A 21328-nucleotide genomic window follows, 5' to 3' on the forward strand; every position below is an offset into this window, starting at 1 on the left:
GGGGGACGGCCAATGTAACCAGATTCTGCTTGTTTGTTTTCATTCCCATGGCCCTGAAATTTAGCAAGTCTAATCTACTAGCTACTGATATGACTGAGAACAGTGTTCTGCCTCAGCAACCCCCACAGCAGTTAAACACACTGGAGGAATTCACTACAAGACACTGTAACCCTCCTACATAACTATTACAAGTACAGCACAAAAAATCAATTGATAATTTTATGTAGTAGCATCTTATTTCCATCTTTCTTGTCATGTCTGACCCAGGAATGATCTTTTCAGGAGTGGGAAAAAAATCAATTGTGTATATGCCCACTATTCAGAAACAAAGGGGAAAATAAACAGGTGGATAGCAAAATAATCATATGATTAAAAATGATATCACGCTTAGAGGAAATACATTTCCCTTAAGGATTGAGTGTTTTTTGTTAGAGAACAAAGGGGAGCTGACTGTCTGGCATTGTGACTACTGTTGATGTGACATTATTTTGTGAGCACGCATTAAACTGAAGCCCTGAGGAAAATGCCAACACACACACACTAAGGATCACATTAAGTTAACAGCTTTCGGTTTAGCTGAGCCCCGCAGTCACAGCAGGAATCTCCCAGTACTGCTGACCAGTGTGAGCATGAAAGAAAACTCCTCCGTACGTCTGGACTAACTCTTTCACACTTACAAGGAGTGGGGAATGACTCAGAGCTGCAGTAAGTCTGTGAGGCAGAGTCAGCCTGATTAAGTCACCTAAAGTGTCCTGCTTTGTTTTGATCCAGGCAGGACATGTATAAACTGGTGCTACCATAATGATACCCTAGCAGAACATCAGGTGTTTGTTGGTTTGTCATGTGGTGTGCGCAACTCCCGCCCCCCACCCCCGGATATGTTTGTGCAATCAGAGTGGAATATGAGTGATTTAAATTGCAGACTCTCCTAAAGAAGAGGGGGAGCAGTGCAGGCAAAAGGATTTGAAGCCCACCACGTGGTGGCAGAGGACATAGATGTGGACAGATATATACCCTGAAGCACACATGAGAAGGGAGTTTCTGACACAAACTAATGCCAGCGCCCCAGAGTAATCAGCTGGCTGAGAATGGATAAAGCCAAAACACTTCCCAACACTCTCTGGTGCACAAAACTCACATGAACCTACCAGTTGGGAGAGTTCCTCATCTGATTGCTTTGTTCGCCCTCATGAATAAATCAGTTGCAGGAATATTATATTCCTGCATCTGATTTAGCGGATTTATTCGGCTTCAGACTCCTCTGTAGTGGAATTTCTAACTGGCAAGCCTCATGTTGCTGTTAAGAGCACGTTGATGGCAGCTGTAGAATGGGTGAGTTTGCTAATTACTAATATAACGTTGAAGGGAGGAAAATGATGAGAAAGACTGCAGGCAGCTTCTTCTGGTTATCAGGTGTTGTCAGTTTGCTAAAGAAAGTAGGCTGAGAATAGGCATGAAGACGACAGGAGAAATATTTGGACGCTAGCCGTACATCGCCAGTTTTGACACTGGCCCTAACGAGCCTCAAGGCCAACATTTCTAAGCCTCACATCACCATGGTAACAGATGTAAGCGGCAAGGGAGGTCGAATGTGTCAGTGTGTGTGTATATAGAGGAAAAACCCCCAGATATCACACACCATCACATTACACTTCCTCACTTCTGTCCAACACCCTGAAATACAAATATCAATGGCTAGCGTCATGTGCAGCATATTTCACCACACGTTAATTTTGAATGGATTCTTTGAGCAGTGACATGAAAGGGAGAACTTTGCAAGCTATCTCTATGAGCTCCTTAGTGAAAGCTAATTGGAGCAGAGGTCCAGAATGGCGATTAAATAGAAATAGCCGGGTTATTTTGATGCTCCACCACACATGAGCTGGTATCGCTTCCATAGGGGAGGCAGAGAGAACACAAGACTTCAGCTTGAGTTCAGTTACTTTGCTGCAAAGAAAAAAAATGTCTCCCTCTTTACCTGAAATCCCACTTCCTGAGGAGACATCACAGACCGCGAGAAGTTGGCCAATTAACACGAAATAATTACAAACATCTGCTTCTGAAGAGTAGAAAAACAAATATCCAGACTTCTAAATATACCATATTTATTGTGTGTGTGAGGCAAACTGCAAAGCTTTAGTCTAAAAAATAAACATTTATCAGTGCCTCTGCTCTCTTTGACACATGATTTAATAAATCTAAAGTAATAAAAATAGTACAAAAGCTCCATATACTATGCACATTTTGCTGGTAAACAGTGATATTTCCTTTGTATCTGATCTGAGACTAACTCTTAAGATCTGCAAAGCTGCAAGGAGAAAAAAGCTGGTATCTTCATAAGATCAATCTTCAAAGGCTTCTTTATTATTATGTTGTGAAAAAGTCTTTTGACAAGCTGCATGAATATAGGTCTATACTGTATTCTATAGAGATCCCTTAGACTTCTCCCTGCCAAGATCAACCTAAACCCTGCTCTTACCACCTAACCGGAGAGATAATGAGTGGGAAAAGACAACTTGAATCATGGGGAAGTTTGGAAATCCTGTTAAGATGACACATCTGATGATTATTTGTTTTGGACTACGTCACTGGTCAGTGTTGACTTTGACTAAGTCCATGACTAAAGAGCTCCCTCAGACTACCCTAATTATGTTTGAGGTAACAGGAAGTTATTTAATGTCAGCATTGAGGCTATCTTCTAATAGATCCAGATATTTATAATAAGGGTCAGTTATTGTTTTGTTTTGTTTTGTAATGCTTTTCATTCCAGTGTCCATTCTAATGGTTGCTATGGCCATCTTGAAGAATAAAAATTACATTAGTTATTGAACTTTAACTGCCTGCCAGTCTTGGGTATATTTATGAAGATCATTTTCACGACAATTCTGCTTTATTAAACCCAAAGACAGTGAAGACTGACAGGAAAGGTTCAGTGTCACTTTTGGCTCCAGAAAAGAGTGAATACACTGGAAAAAATACAATAAAACTACAAGCCATTATGTCAGTTCATCCTTCAAAATGATTCCATTAAAGGGGACCTATTATGCTCATTACCAGCTCTATATTTTATTCTGGGATTCCTCTAGAGTAGCTTTGCATGATTCACAGTTCAAAAAGTTCTTATACTGGCCCTTTATGCTGCTCCTCAGTTCATCCTCTGACTGAAACAAGCGTTTTAGCTCTTGTCTCTTTAAGGCCCCCTCTCCCTAAAAGTCCACTGTCTTCTGATTGGCCAACTTCCCGGAAGCCTGCTGAGTGGCAGTGAGCAGCTGTAACAAGTTTCCTTTTTGCACCCAGTGCTGTGAGCCTGCACCACTGCATTATTGTCTTGCTGGTGAGCTGGACGGCATATGACAGCTACAGTTAATTAGCTTGGAAAATAGTGATTTGGGGCACTGAATTGGATGAATTTACTGTTTAACAGACCGCAAATGAGACAAGAATTAGGTTGGAAAAACGATAGACGCCGCCCGAGCTGAGTGTTTCTAAGGGCCTGGCCTCAGAATCAGAAATACTAAATTGATCCCCACGGGGAAACTCTTTTGTTACTGATTACTGTACAAAAACACAACTTTTATAACTTTATTTTACTGATTTTGGTGAAACTGAAACATATTTTATAGAGAAAAGATTTTCTGGTTTTCTCTCTGATGTCCTTCAGCTGTTCTGCCTAAACTCTGTGATTTACGGAGTCTCCTGATGGACAGATAGCTTTAAAGTAGCCGCTGCTAACTGTAACGTTAGCTGCTGTTAGCCGTGCAGCTAGTGGTCCTTTCAGCTTAGCTGACTCTGCCCGAACCTGTTAGGAGTGTTGTTGTTTACACCGCTAGCACGGGAGCTTTGGACTGCCAGGAGGAGGAGTTTTTCAGACCAAGTCTCCCAGCTCCAAGCTCCCAGCTCCCAGTCCAGGCAGTTTCAGCTAGCCAATAGCGCTAGCTGCACGGCTAACAGAGCTAACGGTAGCTACTACGGTGAGCAGTAGTTAGCGGTTACTTTAGCGGTTAAGTAAAGCCACCTTCAAAACTAACTAACTTTCCTTCACAACCAAAAAAGCACTTTCTGCAAGACATACTGAACAACCTCCAACAACTTGGAGAGTAGTCCTGAGCAGAGTAGTGTTGCATTGCCAGACCCATCTCCACACTTTTTAGTGCCATGAGCAGAGCGGTCAAACAACGACAGACTGAGCTAGCGGAGGGATGGGCGCGTCCTTGTACTTCGTGGGCGATTCTTTATTGTTATTCTTTATGTCAGAAAATAAGTATTATAGGTTCCCTTTAAGTCATTGTTCAATTGCAGTGCATAGCAGATGCTGTCAGTTAGGTAATAGGTTATTAGAATAAAACTGTCCTTCAAAAAATGTATGACAAACAGAAACCTCTGGTTAAAAACTGCCATGATTACCGGAATAAAACAACAGTAATATTAGTTGTGCTTAAGAATCAATCATCTGTTTTATGTTTTATGTAAAAGGATGTAAACAGCTATAACAGTAAATAAAGAGTTAAATGTTTTGCTTATTTTTCATTTCATTGTGCATTAATTACTTCAAAATAATACATGATAACAATAATGCATAATACTCCTGACTTACCATACTTTCAGGCCATTTTCCTTTAATTCAATTCTGTATGATGCCACTGTTTGTATATAAACTAATTTAATACATATTGCTTTTGCAAAAGGCAAGAAGCTGATATATTTACAGTGGATGGCTGCAGCCTTCAAACAGGTAAAGACCGACCTCTCAAGGTCTACTTTGACTGCCTTGTGAAATTCTGGTGATCAGGAGAAAAAGTAATTATTTTGTTTTAATGGTGTTTATGCTTTATTGGGCAGGGCACAGTGGAAAGTGATGGGACAGACATGAGAATAATGGAAAGAAATATATTTAATTTGCATCATCTTATTCATGCATTTTGTTGTTTTGCTGCATGAAGTTTTAGTCTGAGAGTCATCTGCAGTGCTGTCATCTTAATTTCTTTTTTCTCACTGATAGTGTTTCCAAAGCCTATTACAGTTTTCTCGTCTTATTGCTGTGTGCATTTCTTTGATTAATCAATAATATATTAACTGTCAATCCCTAAAGTTTATTATGCATTATGATTGGTATTGCCAGGATATAAATTCCATCTTCAATCAGCTGGTGTTTTAAGTGGCTGGACTTCAATACAGCTGGGATAACTGTGCTGTGCAGTGGGCACAGCCTATGATACATAAACAGTGTGAATAGTCTAGTGCTCAAGACTAGTGCTCAAACGATTAGTTGATTAAGGTTAGGTTAGTTGATGGACAAAATATTAATCCACTACAATTTGGATATTCAATTAAAGTCCCTATGTAAGATTTGAAGGTTTCTTGCTTTGGCACCATCTGGTGGTATTATCAAGACTAAACCTGTGGCCATTAAAATCCCCCTAAATTTTGTAAAACGTCAACACAATACAATCATAACATCACAATTAAATTGCTCTGAAAATATGTTTAACGATCGCTTTTGCCCAGCCCTAATTTCCAGTGTTTTTTGCAACACAATTCAACGAGAAGAAAAGGCTTTCAGTCGTGCATGAAATAGGTATTTACCTAGGTCTACTGACTTATCACAACATCCCAAGGTTAATCTAAGTATAAAAATGTTCTGTACATATTTGTATGATTGAAAAGTTTTAACGTAGCAGCTGGCGAGCATATCCCCAAACCATTTTACCTTTACTCCACAGCGTCTTGGTTAGCATATTTTGGTATTTCATAGCATGGATGCAAATGTCATTTCTGCCTCTGGAGACGATAACTAGCCAAGAATCATCTGATGTCTGTGCACTCTTTGTAGGACGAGGACAGCTCAAATTATCGGTGGCCATCTGACTCCCATCTGGGTCTGTTTGCACTAATTCTTCACACTCAGCTAGTGGAGGACCCCTATGGTGCCCCTAATGTTGAAGACCCTTGAAGGGAATATAATATTGTCAAAATTTCAGAGAGCAGGAATGCCACCCACCAGTTAGACACCCCCTGGTATTTTCTTGAGAAAGTGTCCCTGGGGTCTGTTTAAATTTCAAGGCCTTAAAAAATCTGACAACCAACAAACACACACAAATAGTGTGGACCCAGCTTTAGGCATTTTACCTCCAATGGTTCTCAGTTTGTGGAAAAAAATCTACACCACAGCCCTTAGAACAGCAGGTCTATGTGAGGGTTCAGGCCCAAGGTTGAGGTCTAAGTTGTAGGAGATCAGTTAAAAATTTAGTGGATGAACAGAAGACCTGACTGTGTTGACACAGTGACAGTGAATAGTAGATATACACTGAAACCAGGACAGTTTTAATTCTTTATTTCGGTTCTGAGAGTATTGTTCTTTGCCAGGGAAGTTATCTACTTTCAGCTCACAGAAATGAAAAAAAGTGTAACAATAATTTCAGTTCTACATCTCGGTTTGGCAGCCAGCACATATGGTAAATCCATGTTCCAGTGAAAATACATGATTGTTTGAATTCTCATGGCTTTCTTGATGTGTATTTGTTATACGATGTGCAAAGTTTGAGGGTTTTATTCCAAAACATTTGGTTCAGCCTTGTGTGAAGCAGACTGTGCTTAATATGTCCTGTAGTGCTGCAGTCAATCTGCTGGTGTGTTATGGCCATGGAAGTGTTGTGCTTGTGCCTAAGAAGCTGATACACTGGTACGTAACCTCAGTGGGATTACTTGCAGTATACCCAAATAAGGCAAGAGCTCCCCGTTTGTCCATCTGACGTTCTCAGACATGAAGCGCAGTAACTGAAAGGGTCAGACAGCCTGCAGATCTCTCCAGATTCTCAGAACAGTGGAAAGTTGCTCAGCCACTCGTGATGTCTGCCTTTTATCTCACTCTAGTTGGGCTAATGTTTAGAGGGGGATGGGTTGTAGGAGGAGAGAGCCATTAGGAGGAAGTGGTCAGAGGAAATAAGAGGTAGTGGGAGTGACGGGGGCTGTGGCTTTTAAGAAACCATTTTATAAACAAAGATTCGGTGCAATAACACTAAGCACTGTTATGGGGGGAGAGTGAGAGAAAGACATGGCAGCAAAATGTGCTATTTCATTACAGTAGATACATGTGATGGTTGAGACATGAAGCGACAATGGTTATTTAGTCTGGCCAGTAAAAAGGAGAGTGATTGATGTTCACACCTCAGCATTGAGAAGAGATGTTGCAGGTTGGTTTGTGAAGACACCAATGAAGTACAGTAAAATGACTACTTTTGCAGACCAGTGGCTGTCAAGTCATGTAAAATAAATCAAGATGGGTGTGAGTCTGACTTTGAGGCTAGAATGTCCCTCACAGGTGTTAGGGCTATGTAAAGGTGTCCAAATGATTCACAGAGTCAAGGGCAGAGTTAGCAGTGGACTCTGAACCTCAGTAGGAGATCTGTGTAAAGGCTTGAGTTCTACCAGCTTGTCCATGTGTGATCTCACCAAGGGAATGACCACAAACAAGCTGCTGTACTTTCATTTTATGCCTTTGCGTTGGCCAGGAATGAAAGCATGGCTTGTAGCAACAAGCCCACACTGTTCTTTGCAGTCAACTCCAGCTTCAATAACATATCCACTGTGGAACCAGGATGCCTTCAAGCAACACTCTGCAGAACCCTTACTGATATCAATCCTCTGTATCCAATAGGTTAGAGAGGAATGCATTACATGTAACAGGATTACAGTAATTACAAAAATGGTGAAAGCAATATATTAGATACTGTAAATTTACAGTAATCAGATTATAAATGCATTAAAAAAGTCCTTGCTGCTTGATCATGCAGACATATCTTTGAAGGGAGAACAGCACTTAGACTATGATACTGAAGACTGTGACATAGTCATGTTCATGTTTGCTATTTGCATAGAAATACAAGAAATGGAATACAGTGTGAAGTATAGTAATCTATTCGTTAATGTGGTTTTCAAAATCTAATATGTAATTTGTAAAATATAATTTGTGTTGAAAATAATACACACAGCTCGATTTGTGAATAGGATGCCTGCCAAAGATAGATAATTGTTTAGTTCAATATGGCCACCTTAGAAAACTGATGCTCTTTTAAAGTCACAAATCTTAAAGTGGTCATATAATGCTTTTTGGCTTTTTCCCTTTCCTTTATTGCGTTATATGTCTTTTTTGTGCTTGTAATAGGTTTGCAAAGTGAAAAAGCCCAAAGTCCACCCCAAAAGGAATTACCCTCTCCCACAGGAATACTGCTCCTGAACTGCCTGAAAACAGTTCGACTGTAGTCCAACCTTTACTTCCATAACTTATCTACGTCACTATGTAATACACGCCATAATGCACACCTAAAAGTACATCTACACGGCTGTTTAAGTTGCTTTATTACGTGGAGGCCGTTGTCATAACCAACAGTGTATTTGGTCCCTAGTTACACAACCAGGGCTGTATTTGTCTAGCAAAAGGATATTATGTACAGTATGTAGTGTGTACATTTGTTTACATGCTACATGTGTTGTCTGGTGATTTCACTGGGGATAACAATGTTAGCATTGCAGATACTGAGTCTTTTCATGATTATGATTTAAAAGTTGTTTTAATTTCTTGATATGTCTAGTTAGTTGTGAACAGGCTTTGTTTTGGATCACACTACCTTGCTCGTCAGGACACGCCCTACTCTGCTTCTGATTACCTAGGTACTGCGCATGTGCAACTCCCAACAAAGATCAAATAGAAGTGAGATGTCTCACTTGGTAGCTAAAACGGAGCGTTCAAGACACAGGGTGAAAAGAGGTGCAGCAGCCATGTGCAGTATGACAAAAAATATGGCATTTTTTGAAAATTAAACCATGTAAACCTATTCTGGTACAACCCCAAAATAAAATTACGAACCTGGAAATGGGCATAATATGACCACTTTAATATCTTCTAATATCACACTTGCAAACTGACGTATTTGTTTATACCCCCTATCAGTCTGGTTAAGCCACTTCTCTTAGCAGTATTTTACTTTTAATTAATGATTTACATACTGTAGGGCAGATGAGGGGGGTGAGGACGAGAGGCACTGTTTATTTGCTAATTGGGCATGTAGGTGGTCTCTTACCTTCGCAGCACCGATTTGCTCCTTCCGAAATTTTTCCAAGGGAGTAATCAACACATCATCTGCATTCTGAATCTGAAATGAAAAATAAAGAAAAATACAGACACAGACAGATGTCAGACTGAAAGATGTGATCTGACTTACTGTAACCTTCAGAATAATTCAAAATGACTATTAGAAGGAAAAATATCACAAAGAACTTTAATCTAGTAGTTATTCAGTTTTATTACAATGGTCTTGCTTTACAAATGTGCCAGAAAGTGTATGACACACAGGAAATTATAGCACAGAAAAATTATCCAGCTCAAGTCAAATACAGATGCATTGAGTCCAAACACAATTGGAGGATAAAGCAATCACATTCATTAATATCTCTTAAGCCAGTGACACTGAACAATGTGTTAGTGTGAGGTACCCAAAATGAGTACAGCAGAGATGAGAGATAGAGCACTCAACAATGGTTCTGCTAGATAGAAGAAAATGGAGCCTTTTTATGTGAGCTGTGAAGCACCAGCATTGTCAAACCTCGCTGAAATATGACGCAGCACAGCAGATGAGGAAGCTTTACAACTGCAGCCTGCAATGCATTTAAATGTTTGAGGTATGTCTCCACATATTGGTGACCTCTCCTGCGTCATGACCGAAGTAAAAGGTCTCTCCTGAAGCCTCTTCTTCTCATTCCAGACAGAAAACAGATAAGGTGAGATATATTGTGCCAATTACAGTCTATGCTCAATCGTTGCGAGTGAGCATTTCGGAAAGGTGCCATTAAGGTGCTTCTGAATTTCCTGTGGATGGGCTTTCATCCACTGAGATCAGATGACATCAGACTGGTGGGGCCGCTCTACGGGAGACACTGTCACAAATGACATGGCTCTTAGGTTGATTTAAGGTGTTATTCTGTGTAGTGAGTGTATGTGATAAAGTAAGGGCTGAGCTCTATAATACATCTATGATACCAGCACAAATTTAGAGGTGTCGGCTCAGATGGACTATCAGCTCCACAGCTACAGTCCTCTGAACACACACCGGCTCAGGACAGAGTTTTTGTTTTGAACCATTAATCACAGCGCATTTTCATTGTCCCAAAATAACCCTGTCAGCTCCATCACCCAACCAGAACGAGTGACTTCAAAAGGAAGCTACAATCTCTCTGAGCCCGCAATGTTTCCTTCTCCTTTTATATGCAGTGCGGTGGGATGTTGTAAACTGTAGCTGTATGCTGTAAGCTTTGTTGTAATAATGTACTTTAATTACACCATGATATTTGTGGTCCTTCAAATACAGACTGACGTTTCACTCTCAAAACCATAATTAACCAGCAATTATTTGCTGTCTAATACTGTGTCTGCAATCACTGTTCCCTACATAATGAACATTCAATAGAATACTCTAAAGTGAGCAGACATGATGAATCATAAATCATAATTTTTGGCCATTGCTGACAAGTGCAATGTTGTATTATTGTATAATCTTCTGCACATATATAGGCAAAGTATTGTATTGATTGAGCAAAAAGTAGTGTACATGCCATGAACACTACAGTTTCTGCTCCATTTTGGTCATTCTGATTGCACTATAAAGTGCAAAGATTTTAGATTATAGAATCTGCATGCCATAAAACAAATAAACAAAAAACAAAAGTTAAGTGAAAGCAAAACGAGGTGAGTAAAATCGTGCTGAAAAGATTCTATAATTAGTTTAATTTCGATAACTTTCATTCATACAGGAAAAATACCAAATATTTTTTTGCAAATGCAAAGATTATCTCACATGCTTATTTCATATCACTGTAAATGTATTCATGGATTTATTGTTCATGGATTTATTCACTTATTTATTGTTAGTCACACTTAATATTTTTGGTTTGACAATTATAGACTACAAAATTGTGGGACTAATGGAAAAAATAATCAATAATGAGCCCTTAATTGCAGCTCTACAGTACAAAGTGTTGAAACAAACATCTGCAGACTGTGGGCTTTTGATGACACATACAGTAGGTTGACGCTCTACTCTCTACTCACACTGTCGAATTATAATTTTAGATAATGTCATCACTTTCCTCATATGTGTACTGCAAGATGACACTCAATTTCACAAAAGAGGATGTATACTGTCAGGGCTCCAGAATGACTTTTTACATTGGTGGCACTGGTGCGCCTAACTTGTTCATTTAGGTGCACCAGCACATAATTTAGGTACACCTAGGGCTGGGCGGTATGGCCTAAAATTTATATCACGGTATAAAATTTATATCACTGTATACATAAAGTCTCATCCCCCCAAAATGCACCACAGAGCGTCACAGGAAGTCATTCCTGCCTGTGGCCATCAAACACTTTAACTCCTCCCTCTAAGTGTCAGTCTATATGACCCTAAGTCACTAAAATGGACATTGGACCATTAACATCAATGCAATACTTGAAATAATTGCGCAATATTCTCTGTTTAATACACTGACACTTAGTACTTCTATTCCTGTGAGCAGCTGTAGCAAAAGAGTTTACCCTCGGGGATCAATAAAGTATTTCTGATTCTGTTTCTGAAGCACGGTATATATCACAGTATATTTGCTTTTCTTAAAATTTCAATATAAATGCTTCTGAAGGGGGTCTTTATAGGTTTGTAGCTTTTAGATGCAAATGCACGGCGCTCTGCAATCCGGAGTTAGCATGTCGTCTGTGCTGATAAAGTCTTTTGTGAAGTGGCTGTTTAGTCTCACCTATGTACCGTTCTTTGCAGTTTTCCTCACTGCATTGAATTGAATAAACTACATTGCTCTGTTTTTGTGTGGGCATCTTGTCCTTAGGATGAACGAGTTTCTGTCTTAAAGTGTTGCCTGGTTTAAAGAAAACAGGAACTGCTAGTTAGTGCTGTCTAAAGATCCTTTGTAGTTTTTCAGACAGTCCAGATACATAAGGGATGGAGACACCGTTCCTTCTTGGTTCTGTTTCCCTTTTGTCCTGTTTTTTGGCTCTTTTAACTTTGTTGAGAGCCCAAGTAGGATAACCACAGGCTGAGAGAGCTTTCTGGACATGCCTTTCCTCCGTCTTCTTACCCTCTGAGCCGGTGGGCACTTCTTGGCTTCCGGATGGGAGCCGAAACGTCTTGATTCTGAAAACAGTGTCCAGATGACTACGACTGAAACCTTTTCTACGATGGAACACTCCTGGACGAATGAGGGACTACACCGTCTTAATTAGAGGTTATGTTTAAATTAGGAAGCTACCAAGTGTACCAATGAACTTAGTATCTTTAACCTTTATTTACAATCAGTTGCTTGTTATACATTTGAATGTACGACATAACCTCTCAAAACCTGTATTATAGGCTGTCACTAGATGAGGTTGAAAAGCACTGAAAAAGCATAAGGAGTACTTCTGTAAGATAAACCAAGGCAATTTGGTTACAAGTGACACTCTATTAGTAGCGTAGAGGACATTTGGCGGTCATCAAATCTAGCTGTTATAATCCTCCTTTCATATGGAAGTCATCGTGTTATCTACTGTGTCAACAGTGAGAATTATACTACTCTGCCAGTGTGATAATGTAATTTCCTCTGTCTTATCTCCCATGCTTTCAGTCTAATTGAGCCTGCAATACTACCATGCTTTAAATGTAGGTTTCTAATACCATTAGTTTTTTTCACTTTCAGTTAAATAGACAGGACAATTAAATATACAGCACTATAAGCTTTTGAGATTATTGTCTAATATTCAGAATTGAATGAAAGCAAGAAGAAAAATCATTTGTGTACTTTTATGGATTTCTATAGGGTTTGTTGTTGAGCTACATTATTTCAGAATATTACAGGTACCTGAAACCTGACTGTCAAGATTTGGATGACCACAATCAGACTTAAATTTACACTTTGATATAGAATGAGAACAAATCTATTATCAATTGTTCATTTCAAAAGAATTACCAGTGGAGTACTGGTAGTGGCAATTAGTGTATATTATATCCATACCACTGCAGAATATAGACAAAAGAGACTGTAATCAGCATGACAAGATTCTGAATCTGAAATCTTGGTTTTGATTGCTAATTTCCAATAAGCGGATTCAGATATTTATACCTGAAAGAGGCCAACTTATTTAAGATTCAATGGATTACTTTCAAACTGGCATTGTGCCGAATGCCCTCAGCAACAGCCTCTCTAAACAGGATTAAATCCATATGAGCAAGCACAGTGTGATGCTTGAAAGGATGCAATAGCGCTAAGCAATTTCATTACCAGACAGGGGGAGGAATGTCAATGTGCTGTATTTCCCTTCCTCCTGCTTTTACCAGTCCAAATATCATGTGGATCAAAAGTCTTGCTCTGAGGTTAATTTGCAGAGACAGATCAGAATGTCACCAAGGCCAGACCAAATTGAATAGTGCAAAAGTCTACCAATTGAAATTTGCCTTTGACACCTGTCAGAAAATATCTTTAGAATTTGTTTTAATGTGAATATCTACTCTAAATAGTTTGGAAACACAAGTAGTCCTCTCTGCCTTATTCATCTATCTACCCACAAAAAATGCCCCCATGGATATTACACCTTTTTTCATAGCTTTTCCTACACATACAGTGTATTCTGTCTGACAGTTTCTCTTCACTGTGCATGCGTAAGCATAACTCGAAGAGAAGCCTACAGATAACCATCTCCCAGGTAAGCTCTTGTTAGTATAGCACTCATCAGATGTACTTCATTGGCTTACAAAACACATAGTTTTGGATAAAACCATGTTGTTTGTTCTGAAAATGTTTACATATACAGTATATTGTGTTTCCAATCTATTGGAATGGCTATCAGTGCATATATTATAGGTTATATATGTCACGTTCATTCCTGGGGATCTGTTTGTGTATTTCTGTTCTTATATGCCTATAGGTTATAACCATCATAGCATTTAACAGTGAATTGCTCTGTCTCACTGGTTATAGTATGTAAGTAAGTCTATAACTGGGTAGTAAATAACGTTTATAGGATTTTTCCCTGTTCCGTTTTGACAATGTCCTCACAATAAAAAGCCAGCTTAATACACCCAAAGCCTTGCTTCTTTACTGCAAATCAACTGAATCTCTATGTATATGAATATACACAAAGACACACACATACATACACACCAGTCCTGCCATTTGTTTGCTGGTTGAAGAGGCGTCATAAAAGCTTGCTCGGTCACCATGCTGCACTATCATTCAAATGAAAAAGCATATTTTTTTGTTGTTGTTTAGCAATTTCACTCTCACATACAATATCCAAGCAAACGTGGATCCAGGAAGAGAAGAGAGTTCTGGTAAAAAGCAACTGGGCTTTGACAAGTGGGTGTTTAATCAGTCTGTGCTTGCCAGTTAAATCTGCCAACTATGACAATTTAGTAAAAGCCTCTGTCAGACACAGGTCAAAATCAAAATCCACTGACATTTTTACATCTGAAGAAAAAAATATTAAGATACCTCAATTGTGATTTACATAAACCAACGGCATTATGATTTCAGTATATCCATTGTTCCATTATTTTGTCCAGTATTGATTTGTTTTAGTGTCTGTAGGTTTGTACAAGTAGGCTGAGTAAATGAAGTGATGAGGACTCTAGAGGTGGCAAAACACCAATAATTAGACTCTGCAGAGACAAATCTAGAATTTCTGTCTGTTAACAAGTTACTGATCTCAGAACAGTAGAAAAACCATAAGTAAAATATACTATAAGTTTACTTTAAGGGTAAAAGTCATGTAATTCTGTTCATCTGTTTAAAATTAATCAAGAATATTCTCACAAAAGGTTGTCTTTCTACCTTGAGACCATGAAGAGTTCTCCAGGTGACAAATTTATTGATTTAACTATGCATACTGAAAGTGGCCTTCGTTCTTGGAAGTGATTACATTTTCCCATTAGGTCCTCACCTAAGTTTAGCTGTTGTGTGTGAATGATCAACTAAGGCCTTTGAAACTGAAATCCAGCTGATTTGAAGGTACAATTGTGCCAATTTATTAAGTGTAAAATCCAGCAGTGAGACATTGACACGTGAAGCCGAGGAATGCTAATAAGTAATGCTGGTAGAGCTTCTGAGTGAGATAACATTGGTGTGTTTTCCTTACGTGAAAAAGACTGTATGAGACTGTCGGACATCTGCACTTCTTTGTCTTGAGTCATATTACAGCTAATGATAGCCAGCAGCATCAAATGAAAATATCAGCAACACTCACACCAATAACCACAATGTCAGCAGCAGCAACCAAAAGGAATTAGCCTAACTTATTAAAGCAGGTGTAAGCAAAGCCCCCACAACCTAATTAATGTGTTAAATGCATAATAAACATTATTGCCCTCATCATCATGACAGAATAAAACGTCCCATTTCATGCTGATGGTGTGATATGACCTTTATCAAAAGAGGGAGTGCAGTAGCTGTGTGTTTCAGTCACTTCTGTCTGCAGATTCTTTTGGAGGGAGGTGTGTGTGTGGCGGGGGTAGCAATCTCATTGCAGAGCTAAATCTTTATCTGGTGCAGCACTGGCACCTGCAGCAAGCTGAAAAGTTATCCTCCTTAACTTTTATGAGCTATGAAATAAAAACAAACCTTCTGCAGACAGAGTCACAGTGTAAATAGAAGATGTGACACATTTGCCCTACACATTTCATCGGAGAGTAAGCTGTTAAGCAAGGATATGAAGCAGCCGCTGAAATGGAGACAGTAGCTGGTGTGTGGGTCCCATGAGGATTTTCTGTTGTTTGTTTTAAGTACAGTTTGGTTGTTTGTGATATATTGTAATGCTTGTTGATACCAGAGTTTGAGGCTGCTGTAGAGTAGTTGTCTATGTGTGTTTATCCTTGTGTATTAAACTACTTTCTTCAAATGAAAAGCCATGTACTCAAACAGCCGATCTCTATTTTTTGCAACACAGATTTGAGGTACATTTACAGTACATAAAAGTTTGAGTCTCGAAAATCATCATTTTGTGTTTGTCAACTGATCATAGCTAAAAAATACAAAGCTGACTTTCCCTGACCAGCATCAGGAAACTATTATTAACATGTTTTTGATTATTATTTATTTAATTAGAATTAGCTGATGTCTAATGTTAGTCCCTGTATTATAAGACCTGTCAATCAATTTAGGAGCGATAACAAGTTCCAATTCTGTGGTTTTTAATTTTTGGTGATATGGTGACTTTGTTTAAATTTGGATCACAAAACACCACACTTCTATAGCACTTGTAAAAACATTTTTTGACCTGACAAAATCATGAATTTTTGTTATCTAATAGTGAAACTTTTGTTATTCTGAACAGATAAGCTTGAAACACATTAAACATGAACTCAGCAGGGGGGAAATGACAGCAACTTAAAAATTGCATTTAATTTTACTCACGATACCTGTGTGTCAAAACAGGAAGCTTTGCTGTCCATCAGGTGTGTGAGTGGGCCAGACTATGTGGAGAGAGCCATTGCAAAAATACAGCTGTCCCCACACTGCAGTCCCAATGCACTGAAACTAAACATTTATAACACCAACCCAACTGTCATCATAAAAAATTCAATTGGATCCTTAAAAATGTAGCTAGCTGTCAGTAAGTTAGTAAAGCTGGCAGGCGGAGTTTACTGAGAAGCCTGAGTGAGTGAGATAATTTGTCTGCTGAAGTAACATAGATATTTAAGTACCATATTTCATGTATTAATTAATGTATGCCTGGTGAACCTTCAGGTTGATATATTGGAACATAAAAATTCTCGCTTCAGAGAGGTATTTCAGCACGCCTGGCTCTTTGGGATCCAGTCCCTCCTTAGCACAGACGAGTGACAGGAAATACATTATGTCAGCAAACAGCTCTTCTACTAACTGTCTAAATGCCTTTTTTGCTTTCCACACTTTCCAAGAAACAGCTGTCGCCAGACTGACTGATGGAAAGCATTTTCTCTTCTGGTGTGAACAGAGGATTCTGTGACCTTGCTATACTGAAGTGACACATAACAAGCAGAAAGCATAAAGACAATGAGAGTCACAAGAAGAAAAGGAATCACTGCAGTGCAGCATGAACGTGCTTTAAAAAAGTGACATTCATCAGCTCCTATGAGGTTTGTTTTCCTGGTTTGTCTCAGCCAACTCGTAATCTAGAGATACACCTGGAATGCACCAAGTCAATGTGGCTTGCTTTGTTGAAATAACTTGGGATTGCCAAAAAATCTGTAGGATAGAAGGTTTTGTTCTTTGCCAGAGGTGCTTATGATTTTTAACAGATTCTTTGTTGCGTGAAAATAAAGTGAGAGGTACACATGAATTTGACTGAGATACACTGAGATAGGATAAATAGATAAAACAGTTTTCTTTACCCTTCGCTAAGTTGCTATTGAAAGAAACCCAGAGCCTAAATGTAATTTCTTGAATCTCATTACATGTAAAGAAAACATCTATACATAATTTTGTATAACAACATAAAGGTTACATTTATTTATGTAATATAAGACTGAATTTCAGTTTAAATCTTGCATGCCAGCCTTTTCTTAAAAACAATACTGTAATCGTTTATATACAGTATGAAAAAGCAGTCTCTGGTTAAGTTAATATTTTGACTATCAGTATAGGTATATCTATGATTTAGGCGAATAATGATATACACAGTGACATATTGGCTCATGCTAAGTGTGGTTAATTTTAGCTGTGGGGTGGACTGCACAAAGATTTGATGCTGTCCGTTTCAAATACTATTCAGACTTTCATCAAACAAACCACCATGGATGTTGCAAAGAACAATGACTGCCTTTATTTCACACTGTTGTTTCAGGGTCAACGGGACATTCCTCAGTTCACAGGCCAGCACACAAATTACCCACAGAGCGGAGTTACTGTACTGTTAAATCCTGAGAAAACAGCAGCAGTATATGCCTCACTCCAGACAGAGACACACTTTATACCATTTGGTTTCAGTTCTGTGGCATAGACAAATTTTGTGTAATTGTAAGTGTTTAAAGTCTGTTGAAGAAAATGTAAACCAAAGGAAACCTCTCAACAAGGGAAATAAATGCAACGCAGTGCAGAAAATCAGTACTTAAGGGACTGTTGTTGTTCATTTCATAGAAGAGCAGGAAAAGGAGAACAGAATTACAAGATGCATCTTGCACATATTACTGAGAGAAAAATAAGGATGCTCCAGCTTGTTGAATATTGCCAAGCTGTCTAAGATTTGAGAGATAGCTCTAAAGAACAGAGAGCTTGTTTTTCTAATTCAAAACTTAAATGAGGAAAAATTAGACCCTAAATAGTGACTTCATGTCATTCATATTTATTCGATTCATTAATGAACTAAGAGTGAAGTGAACACAAAATATGTCTTTACTTTTTTCTCCATTTATCGCACATGACCAGGATCCTTTAGCAATTTAAAGAGTTGTGTTCATATTTACAAATCATTTTTAAACGTGCAATAAGGACTTCTTTGTGTGAAAATCCTCTCAACACATCCTGGCTAAAAATAACATGGTAACACTCACTGAAACAAGATCACATTACAATAATAGCAGAGGGTATAGCAAAGGCACACACCCCTTCTCACCATTTAAACATACCTATTAAAACCATTTAAAAATTGACACTATACATGGGATTTCTGCCCATTTTCTTTAAAACTGAATTTTGAAAATAGTTTCCCCATAAATGTTCATGCTTTCACATGTATATTTATCTTTTTTATTTTATTTGAATACAGCTTTATTTTTAAGAACATGATCACTAATTAAAATAAATGAGATTTAATGTAATTGTACACAAGTCATGGATTTACACTACATGTATTATATGAGTTGGAATATAAAAAAGCAACACCTGATTTTTTTTGTTCCCTTTCAATGGAAAAAAACCCCCAACAACAACAACAGGAAAACACAATCTGTTTTCCAACGCAGCCATAAAAGGCTCCTTCCCTGGGGGTTATGATCATCACTCCAAAAGCCACAACATCAGGGCACTGCCCTTCCACTCCTAAATGCCATCCACGCTCAGCAGTCCTGAACCTTCTCAATCCATGCAGAACTTGAACCACTTTCACTCTTTTTATGCTGCTGAAAGGGATATCAGGGGAATTATAGCAGAAATCTTTTTTAAAATATAGTATTTGGGAAGTCTTCCAGTGGAATAACACACTTGGTAAGCCAATCACAAAGTGCACAAGCAAAAAGATTTCAGGCCTGGCCACCCGCCAAACCAACAGACAATAAAATGCTTCATGCTTGACAAGGCCTGCAGAAATTGGGCTACTGGTAAGAGTCTGTCCCATGCAGCAGGGACACCTCTGATATACAGTACGGTATGCTAGTTGACATTCCACAAAGGACAGGGGGCTTGATTTGAAACATACAGGTTTCCTCTCCATCAGCTTTGACATGTCTGGGTTTTAGTGACTCTTATCAGCCTGTGTCCTTTTATTTGTAGTTAACAGATTCAGTCCAGATGTGAAATGGGAGTAAGGAGGATGGGGGGAATCTGGGTTTTATTTTCAGGATCTGCTGCTGAAAGCTTACACCCACTCAGTGTTAATGTATTAAGTTTCTTTTTACCAATGCGTGGCTATGACTGCCACATCTGTCTGCTGTAATATATTAGCAGTAACAAACCTTGCAAATAGAAACACCATCTGGCAGCCATTGTGGTTTAAGTGTAGCAGAGAGTCAAGTCTCAACTGGTATAATTCACAATATTTCATGTTTTGAGGATAGTATACTTCCCTTGTTAAGAAAGATTTCATACATTTGGTGAACATGTGTTGGTTTGAGATGCGCTAATTGAGTTCTGCAGACCAACTGCTTTCAAATTACACAAAGATCAGAATGAAACCTTCTGGTCATCTGCACTTTCCTGTCTTTCTCACCCAACCAGATGCACACACTATGACAGCACTGATCTGGAAAACATTTAATGAATTTCCTCTTTGTGCTCTCTCATGTGACAGTTAGTGAACGGTTTATTATAAAAAAAAAAAACGGTATTCAGTGCAAATATCTCTGACAAATACGCTTATCGTCTTTCATAACTTGACACTGAACAATATTTGAGCCAGTGACAGACAGCTGAATATGCGTGCTTGGCACCTCTCTCCCTGACAATCACACATACCTCATCTCTACATTGTAGTTTGTATGCTGTCATCCCTGATTTTGTATCTTTGTAGCACAATATGAGATACACCGTCTGCTTGGGAATGCCATAATATGTTAGACTGATACAGTTGTCATAAACCAGCATACAAAGCAGGTACAAATCTGAACTTCACTGTAGAACTAACTCTACTCACTTTAAAAATGAATGTCAGACGGTAAAGAAAGAACATATGTGCCTCCACAAAAGTTCCTTTGTCACTTCTCTATTCTCTGTTGTGACTTTGCTAAGCTTGACTGCATCGTTATCAAATCTAATGAATACTGTGCGGACATGACTCGCTGTGTGAAATACATGAATGCAAGTCATGAAAGAGAAAGTTATCTCCAAATATCACTCTATATTCTTTTATTCCTCATGGGATCTAAACAATTAGTTGGTTGCCACCAACATGTCTTTTATAGTAAAACAATGAATTATTTAATAGTGTTAGAAAAATACATCAGTTATATGTTTTGTAGCATCAAATCAGCTATTATCCTGGCCTTTACACTTTAGAAGAGGTTGAATTTTTGGTTGGTGCAACAGTGATTTAATGAGGGTGGGCAGAATATAATATGTTCAAAATGGGTTTATGACTACTTTATGACAACTATTCTATTTCCTTAGCCATTATTCTACAAAGAGGGCATTATTAAAAGACAAATCTGATATGACTTACTTTATCAGAGCATTTACAAACTCTCCTGAATTGCTGCTGGTCACACCAACTGGCGCCATTTCAGTGTGAGACTTTATGATGAATTAATTACTTTACTTTTGCATGGAGAAAAAGAAAAACCATTGCAGAACACCTGACACCACTGGATCTTACTTGACAAACATGATTTATACAAGCTGTTTATCATAGTTCTTGCATATCTGAAAATTATAGGGTGCGAAGACTGTAGCTAGGAAGGTTACTGCTGAGTGTTTGCAAAGCTCAGTGGATGTATTTGTAATAACGCAGCACATTGTATAACTCAATAGGAATATGTGGGCTACTTTTAGAATATGAATTAAGTAAATGCTCTGGATGTTTCTATCTTGAGGCATATGAAGCCTGTATTTCCAATATATTACATCTGAATGACTGCATAACTTGATGTTCAATATGTTTCCAACAACTAGA

General features: G+C 38.5%; 1 protein-coding gene across 8 annotated transcripts in view; it reads right to left on the reverse strand.

Moving 5' to 3' along the window:
- LOC122878992 (rho GTPase-activating protein 42) overlaps positions 1 to 21328 on the reverse strand; it is a 76106-nt gene that overhangs the window by 16137 nt on the left and 38641 nt on the right. For all 8 annotated transcript variants that reach the window (XM_044202581.1, XM_044202579.1, XM_044202578.1 and 5 more), the window contains one exon: positions 9078 to 9149. In XM_044202581.1, the coding sequence (XP_044058516.1) occupies positions 9078 to 9149 (72 nt within the window). The remainder of the gene's footprint in view (positions 1 to 9077; positions 9150 to 21328) is intronic.

Source organism: Siniperca chuatsi, linkage group LG7 (genome assembly GCF_020085105.1).
Source record: "Siniperca chuatsi isolate FFG_IHB_CAS linkage group LG7, ASM2008510v1, whole genome shotgun sequence".
NCBI lineage: Eukaryota > Metazoa > Chordata > Actinopteri > Centrarchiformes > Sinipercidae > Siniperca > Siniperca chuatsi.